Source organism: Lathyrus oleraceus, chromosome 6 (assembly GCF_024323335.1).
Source record: "Lathyrus oleraceus cultivar Zhongwan6 chromosome 6, CAAS_Psat_ZW6_1.0, whole genome shotgun sequence".
NCBI classification, from domain to species: Eukaryota; Viridiplantae; Streptophyta; class Magnoliopsida; order Fabales; family Fabaceae; genus Lathyrus; species Lathyrus oleraceus.
Genome location: NC_066584.1, coordinates 102943255 through 102952676, shown reverse-complemented (window position 1 = coordinate 102952676; position 9422 = coordinate 102943255). Strand labels below are relative to the sequence as shown.

At 24.3% G+C, this 9422-nt stretch overlaps 2 protein-coding genes across 2 annotated transcripts; both read left to right on the top strand.

The window, feature by feature from the left end:
• Positions 1–2201: 2201 nt before the first annotated feature.
• On the top strand, positions 2202–2821 carry LOC127097312 (defensin-like protein 156). The gene is made up of 2 exons (XM_051035808.1): positions 2202–2303; positions 2543–2821. The coding sequence occupies exons 1-2, from the start codon at positions 2252–2254 to the stop codon at positions 2728–2730; spliced, it is 240 nt and encodes a 79-aa protein (XP_050891765.1). The 5' UTR covers positions 2202–2251; the 3' UTR covers positions 2731–2821.
• Positions 2822–6159: 3338 nt separating this feature from the next.
• LOC127097313 (defensin-like protein 156) lies at positions 6160–6777 on the top strand. Its single transcript, XM_051035809.1, has 2 exons — positions 6160–6260; positions 6499–6777. Exons 1-2 carry the CDS (start codon positions 6209–6211, stop codon positions 6684–6686), a joined length of 240 nt encoding a protein of 79 aa, XP_050891766.1. The 5' UTR covers positions 6160–6208; the 3' UTR covers positions 6687–6777.
• The last annotated feature ends 2645 nt before the right edge of the window (positions 6778–9422 follow it).

Below are 9422 nucleotides of genomic sequence, written 5' to 3'. Positions count from 1 at the left end.
AACATGTCAATATCAAAACTTAATATACATTTCCTAATCATGAAAAAGAATTCCATTTTTTTTACAACCATAAAAACTTCTAAATTTTGTCACTCCATTATAGTTTCTCTTTCAACCACACTCCATCATCATCATGTCGTCTCTTATAAACATAGTCACGATATTCAACTCAATATTGATTGTCGTTCAAGTCAATATTGTTTGTTGTTGTCGGGTAAGCCTTTTTTCTGTCGTAGTTTAACTCAAATTCGTTTTTTGTTGTTTATGGAGTATGTTATATTATTTATTTTTGGTATTCTATCTTAATTATTTGAACTTTATTTTAGTTATTATATTCTATTATTTTAATTTTTGTTTGAATTATTTTAACTTATTTTATTATAATTCTTTAATTTGGTAAAATTATTCTTAAATAAAGTTTAAAATGAAGTGTAGAACTATGTTATCTTATTATATGTATTATTGATATTGTTGTACAAACTTTAGAATAGATTTTTGAAATATTTACTGTATTAAGTTGTGAACGTATGATAATGTGTGAGATATGTATGAAGTTTAGTTTCACATTAATAGTTTGTTTAATAAACGTAGGACCCTAGATTTAACCGGTTGAACAAATTAAACCGCAAGTTCCACCGGTTTGATTTCCAGTTTGATTTTTAAAACATTGCTTTTAACAAGAATGAACCTTATTTTGCTTTTGATATTAAAGATACAATTGAGATGGCTATGTTTTCTTTCATGTTAATTATCGTCATTGTCTTCTTTATTTCAGGTATGTTGAATTCTATATAAATGATGAATTCTCATATGTTGGATAATAATATTCTTTTAGTCATGTATTTATAACTATATTTTTTTAACAAATAGTATTCATGATTTTAGATGATATCTCATACCCAAATTTTTAACCAAACATTTTTCACAAAAATATTATAAGTTTTTAAAAGAATATGTATAAATATACTTTAGAGTTTGATATGTATATCTTTGTCACTTAATTTTTTAATTTTAATTTTAATTTTTTAGAGTTATAGCAATGACAAGTGCTAGAAACATATTGTCAAAAGAATGTGTCATCACTCGTGATGGTCAATGCCTCCCTACAGCTTGCAAAGAATGGTGTTTAAATACATATAAGGGTCATGGAGCATGCGTTGTTACCATTGAAAATCCTCCTACTTATAAATGTGTTTGCACATACTATTGTTCCGCCTAGAATAAAAATATTAAGCTTTATTTTAAATGTAAAATTGTATTAAATTAAATGGATAAATTCAAGATAATTAAAATTGCAAAATTTTATTTAAGTGTTTTGTTATGATTGAGAACATAAAAATAATATTTTGACTAATTTTTTATTTACTATAGTCTAAGATTTGATTCTTCAAAAAAGTAGAGTTGTTGTAATGTATCAAAAATAAATCAATAATAATATACTCAAAAATTTATTAAAATTATAATAGCCAATATCAAAAATTAATTACTCCAAGTTTTAAAAGTTCGAAATTAAGCATGCCTAACTATTTGATTCCTATATTATCTGGTTTATGAAATTGGTCTCTCTATTTTAAATTTAAACTATTTTGGTCATCCTAATTTAAATTAAACAGTTTTGGTCTCCCTCTCATACTTTTGCATTTAAAATTATCGATAATTCTATTTTTTTAAAATGATAAATTACTTGTAAAACACGTCAAATCACCGTATAACCATATTGTTGAACATTATATATGAACGTATAACTTAAAAAACAAACATCTCATCGATTTACTATCAAAAAATGTGAGAAAATGACTAAAACTGTTTGAATTCAAAATAGGAGACCAAAATTGTTTGAATTAGAATTAATTTCATGAATCAAGTAAAATTGAGGATCAAAATTGTAATTTAGCCCATAAAATATTATTTTGTATCAGATAAGTGTGCCATATTATTTTAATTTAGAATTGCTTGTCTTGTAAAAGTTAAAAATACATTTTTCTTGACTTATTTAATAGGTACATCATTGAACAACTACCAAACTAGAATTGTAAATCATATTTCTTTAAATATAATAAAAATTTATACTCAGTTATAAGAATTATAAAAATTAATTATTTTTTAAGTGGCATGAACATACATAAAAAATATATGTATTTACTACATATTTATAAATTATTTGATATTTGATGATTTCTATATAAACCTATGAAGTCCTTTTAACAAGAATGAACCTTATTTTGCTTTTGATATTCAAGCTATATTTGAGATGGCTAAGTTTTCTTTCATGACAATTATCGTCATTGTCTTCTTTATTTCAGGTATGATGCATTCTATATAAATGTGTTGGATAATAATATTGTTTTAGTCAAGCATTTATGACTATATTTTTTTAACAAATAGTATTCATGATTTTAGATGTTATCTCATATCCAAAGTTTTAACCAAACCTTTTTCAGAAAAATATTGTATGTTTTTAAAAGAATGTATATAAGTTCACTTTAGAATTTGATATTGATATTTCTCAACCTTAATTTTTTTATTTCTGTTTTTTTTACAGGTATAGCAATGACAAATGCTAGAAACATATGGTCAAAAGAATGTGTCATCACTCGTGATGGTCAATGCCTCCCGACAGCTTGCAAAGAATGGTGTTTAAATACATATAAGGGTCATGGAGCATGCGTTGCTACCGTTGGAAATCCTCCTACTTATAAATGTGTTTGCACATACTATTGTTCCACCTAGAATAAAAATGTTTAGCTTTATTTTAAATGTAAAACTGTATTACAATAAATGGATAGTCTCGAGATAAATACAATTGCAAAATTTTATTTAAGTGTTATGATATGATTGAGAGCATAAAAATAATATTTTGACTAATTTTTTATTTACTATAGTCTAAGCTTCAATTCTTCAAAAATGTAGAGTTGTTGTAATGTATCAAAAATTCTATACTCCAAAATTTATTAAAATTGTAATAGCCAATATCAAAAATTAATTAGTCCAAGTTTTAAAAGTTCATGTCTCATGACACTCAAGAAATTAAAAAGGCTTAATTATTTGATTCATATCTAACGTGATTTATGAAATTGGTCTCTATTTTAAATTTAAACTATTTTGGTCATCCTAATTTAAATTAAGCAGTTTTTGTCTCCCTCTCATACTTTTGCATTTTAAATTAATGATATTTCTATTTTGTAAATGATAAATTACTTGTAAAACACGAAAAATCATCGTATAACCATATTGTTGAATATTATATATGAAAATATAACATAAAAAACAAACATCTCATCGATTTTCTATGAAAAATATTGAGAAAATGACTAAAATTTGAGTTTAAAATAGGAGACCAAATTTATTTGAATGAGAATTAATTTTATGAATCGGGTAAAATTGAGTATCAAAACTGTAATTTAGCTAATAAAATATTATTTTGTATCAGAAAAGTATGCCATATTATTTTATTTTATAGTTGCTTTTCTTGTCAAAGTTAAAAATATATTTTTCTTGACTTATTCAATAGGTAGTTCATCAAACTATTAACAATTATAATTGTAAATTATATTTCCTTAAATATAATAAAAATTTATACTAAGTTATAAGAATTATCTAAATTAACTATTTTTTAATGTGGCATGAACATATATAAAAAATATATGTATATACTATATATTTATTAATTATTTGATACTTGACTATTTCTATATAAACCTGTGAAATTCTTTTAACCAATGTTTTAAAAACCGGACCGAATCGGCCAGTTCAACTGTTTGGACCGGGAACCGGAGATGAATCCGATTGGATTAACCTTTCAAAATCGTTAATGGGTCCAAACCTGAATAAAACCGAATAAATCGGATTGAAGCGTCCAAAATCATTCGAACTAAAGAACCGGGGCCGGTACTGTGAACCCTCCCGGTTCAAAAAATTGCATCAAATTAACCTTTTTATTAAAAAAAATTAACATGTCAATATCAAAACTTAACATACATTTCCTAATCACGAAAAAGAATTCCATTTTTTTTACAACCATAAAAACTTCTAAATTTTGTCACTCCATTATAGTTTCTCTTTCAACCACACTCCATCATCATCATGTCGTCTCTTATAAACATAGTCACGATATTCAACTCAATATTGATTGTCGTTCAAGTCAATATTGTTTGTTGTTGTCGGGTAAGCCTTTTTTCTGTCGTAGTTTAACTCAAATTCGTTTTTTGTTGTTTATGGAGTATGTTATATTATTTATTTTTGGTATTCTATCTTAATTATTTGAACTTTATTTTAGTTATTATATTCTATTATTTTAATTTTTGTTTGAATTATTTTAACTTACTTTATTATAATTCTTTAATTTGGTAAAATTATTCTTAAATAAAGTTTAAAATGAAGTGTAGAACTATGTTATCTTATTATATGTATTATTGATATTGTTGTACAAACTTTAGAATAGATTTTTGAAATATTTACTGTATTAAGTTGTGAACGTATGATTATGTGTGAGATATGTATGAAGTTTAGTTTCACATTAATAGTTTGTTTAATAAACGTAGGACCCTAGATTTAACCGGTTGAACAAATTAAACCTTAAACCGCAAGTTCCACCGGTTTGATTTCCAGTTTGATTTTTAAAACATTGCTTTTAACAAGAATGAACCTTATTTTGCTTTTGATATTAAAGATACAATTGAGATGGCTATGTTTTCTTTCATGTTAATTATCGTCATTGTCTTCTTTATTTCAGGTATGTTGAATTCTATATAAATGATGAATTCTCATATGTTGGATAATAATATTCTTTTAGTCATGTATTTATAACTATATTTTTTTAACAAATAGTATTCATGATTTTAGATGATATCTCATACCCAAATTTTTAACCAAACATTTTTCACAAAAATATTATAAGTTTTTAAAAGAATATGTATAAATACACTTTAGAGTTTGATATGTATATCTTTGTCACTTAATTTTTTAATTTTAATTTTAATTTTTTAGAGTTATAGCAATGACAAGTGCTAGAAACATATTGTCAAAAGAATGTGTCATCACTCGTGATGGTCGATGCCTTCCTATAGCTTGCAAAGAATGGTGTTTAAATACATATAAGGGTCATGGAGCATGCGTTGTTACCATTGAAAATCCTCCTACTTATAAATGTGTTTGCACATACTATTGTTCCGCCTAGAATAAAAATATTAAGCTTTATTTTAAATGTAAAATTGTATTAAATTAAATGGATAAATTCAAGATAATTAAAATTGCAAAATTTTATTTAAGTGTTTTATTATGATTGAGAACATAAAATTAATATTTTGACTAATTTTTTATTTACTATAGTCTAAGATTCGATTCTTCAAAAAAGTAGAGTTGTTGTAATGTATCAAAAATAAATCAATAATAATATACTCAAAAATTTATTAAAATTATAATAGCCAATATCAAAAATTAATTACTCCAAGTTTTAAAAGTTCGAAATTAAGCATGCTTAACTATTTGATTCCTATATTATCTGGTTTATGAAATTGGTCTCTCTATTTTAAATTTAAACTATTTTGGTCATCCTAATTTAAATTAAGCAGTTTTGGTCTTCCTCTCATACTTTTGCATTTAAAATTATCGATAATTCTATTTTTTTTAAATGATAAATTACTTGTAAAACACGTCAAATCACCGTATAACCATATTGTTGAACATTATATATGAACGTATAACTTAAAAAACAAACATCTCATCGATTTACTATCAAAAAATGTGAAAAAATGACTAAAACTGTTTGAATTCAAAATAGGAGACCAAAATTGTTTGAATTAGAATTAATTTCATGAATCAAGTAAAATTGAGGATCAAAATTGTAATTTAGCCCATAAAATATTATTTTGTATCAGATAAGTGTGCCATATTATTTTAATTTAGAATTGCTTGTCTTGTAAAAGTTAAAAATACATTTTTCTTGACTTATTTAATAGGTACATCATTTAACAACTACCAAACTAGAATTGTAAATCATATTTCCTTAAATATAATAAAAATTTATACTCAGTTATAAGAATTATAAAAATTAATTATTTTTTAAGTGGCATGAACATACATAAAAAATATATGTATTTACTACATATTTATAAATTATTTGATATTTGATGATTTCTATATAAACCTATGAAGTCCTTTTAACAAGAATGAACCTTATTTTGCTTTTGATATTCAAGCTATATTTGAGATGGCTAAGTTTTCTTTCATGACAATTATCGTCATTGTCTTCTTTATTTCAGGTATGATGAATTCTATATAAATGTGTTGGATAATAATATTGTTTTAGTCAAGCATTTATGACTATATTTTTTTAACAAATAGTATTCATGATTTTAGATGTTATCTCATATCCAAAGTTTAACCAAACCTTTTTCAGAAAAATATTGTATGTTTTTAAAAGAATATATATAAGTTCACTTTAGAATTTGATATTGATATTTCTCAACCTTAATTTTTTTATTTTTGTTTTTTTTACAGGTATAGCAATGACAAATGCTAGAAACATATGGTCAAAAGAATGTGTCATCACTCGTGATGGTCAATGCCTCCCGACAGCTTGCAAAGAATGGTGTTTAAATACATATAAGGGTCATGGAGCATGCGTTGCTACCGTTGGAAATCCTCCTACTTATAAATGTGTTTGCACATACTATTGTTCCACCTAGAATAAAAATGTTTAGCTTTATTTTAAATGTAAAACTGTATTACAATAAATGGATAATCTCGAGATAAATACAATTGCAAAATTTTATTTAAGTGTTATGATATGATTGAGAACATAAAAATAATATTTTGACTAATTTTTTATTTACTATAGTCTAAGCTTAAATTCTTCAAAAATGTAGAGTTGTTGTAATGTATCAAAAATTCTATACTCCAAAATTTATTAAAATTGTAATAGCCAATATCAAAAATTAATTAGTCCAAGTTTTAAAAGTTCATGTCTCATGACACTCAAGAAATTAAAAAGGCTTAATTATTTGATTCATATCTTACGTGATTTATGAAATTGGTCTCTATTTTAAATTTAAACTATTTTGATCTTCCTAATTTAAATTAAGCAGTTTTTGTCTCCCTCTCATACTTTTGCATTTTAAATTAATGATATTTCTATTTTGTAAATGATAAATTACTTGTAAAACACGAAAAATCATCGTATAACCATATTGTTGAATATTATATATGAAAATATAACATAAAAAACAAACATCTCATCGATTTTCTATGAAAAATATTGAGAAAATGACTAAAATTTGAGTTTAAAATAGGAGACCAAATTTATTTGAATGAGAATTAATTTTATGAATCAGGTAAAATTGAGTATCAAAACTGTAATTTAGCTAATAAAATATTATTTTGTATTAGAAAAGTATGCCATATTATTTTATTTATAGTTGCTTTTCTTGTCAAAGTTAAAAATATATTTTTCTTGACTTATTCAATAGGTAGTTCATCAAACTATTAACAATTATAATTGTAAATTATATTTCCTTAAATATAATAAAAATTTATACTAAGTTATAAGAATTATAAAAATTAACTATTTTTTATGTGGCATGAACATATATAAAAAATATATGTATTTACTATATATTTATTAATTATTTGATACTTGACTATTTCTATATAAACCTGTGAAATTCTTTTAACCAATGTTTTAAAAACCGGACCGAATCGGCCAGTTCAACTGTTTGGACCGGGAACCGGAGATGAATCCGATTGGATTAACCTTTCAAAATCGTTAATGGGTCCAAACCTGAATAAAGCCGAATAAATCGGATTGAACCGTCCAAAATCATTCGAACTAAAGAACCGGGGCCGGTACTGTGAACCCTCCCAGTTCAAAAAATTGCATCAAATTAACCTTTTTGTTAAAAAAAATTAACATGTCAATATCAAAACTTAACATACATTTCCTAATCACGAAAAAGAATTCCATTTTTTTTACAACCATAAAAACTTCTAAATTTTGTCACTCCATTATAGTTTCTCTTTCAACCACACTCCATCATCATCATGTCGTCTCTTATAAACATAGTCACGATATTCAACTCAATATTGATTGTCGTTCAAGTCAATATTTTTTGTTGTTGTCGGGTAAGCCTTTTTTCTGTCGTAGTTTCACTCAAATTCATTTTTTGTTGTTTATGGAGTATGTTATATTATTTATTTTTGGTATTCTATCTTAATTATTTGAACTTTATTTTAGTTATTATATTCTATTATTTTAATTTTTGTTTGAATTATTTTAACTTATTTTATTATAATTCTTTAATTTGGTAAAATTATTCTTAAATAAAGTTTAAAATGAAGTGGAGAACTATGTTATCTTATTATATGTATTATTGATATTGTTGTACAAACTTTAGAATAGATTTTTGAAATATTTACTGTATTAAGTTGTGAACGTATGATTATGTGTGAGATATGTATGAAGTTTAGTTTCACATTAATAGTTTGTTTAATAAACGTAGGACCGTAGATTTAACCGGTTGAACAAATTAAACCTTAAACCGCAAGTTCCACCGGTTTGATTTCCAGTTTGATTTTTAAAACATTGCTTTTAACAAGAATGAACCTTATTTTGCTTTTGATATTAAAGATACAATTGAGATGGCTATGTTTTCTTTCATGTTAATTATCGTCATTGTCTTCTTTATTTCAGGTATGTTAAATTCTATATAAATGATGAATTCTCATATGTTGGATAATAATATTCTTTTAGTCATGTATTTATAACTATATTTTTTTAACAAATAGTATTCATGATTTTAGATGATATCTCATACCCAAATTTTTAACCAAACATTTTTCACAAAAATATTATAAGTTTTTAAAAGAATATGTATAAATACACTTTAGAGTTTGATATGTATATCTTTGTCACTTAATTTTTTAATTTTAATTTTAATTTTTTAGAGTTATAGCAATGACAAGTGCTAGAAACATATTGTCAAAAGAATGTGTCATCACTCGTGATGGTCAATGCCTCCCTACAGCTTTCAAAGAATGGTGTTTAAATACATATAAGGGTCATGGAGCATGCGTTGTTACCATTGAAAATCCTCCTACTTATAAATGTGTTTGCACATACTATTGTTCCGCCTAGAATAAAAATATTAAGTTTTATTTTAAATGTAAAATTGTATTAAATTAAATGGATAAATTCAAGATAATTAAAATTGCAAAATTTTATTTAAGTGTTTTGTTATGATTGAGAACATAAAATTAATATTTTGACTAATTTTTTATTTACTATAGTCTAAGATTCGATTCTTCAAAAAAGTAGAGTTGTTGTAATGTATCAAAAATAAATCAATAATAATATACTCAAAAATTTATTAAAATTATAATAGCCAATATCAAAAATTAATTACTCCAAGTTTTAAAAGTTCGAAATT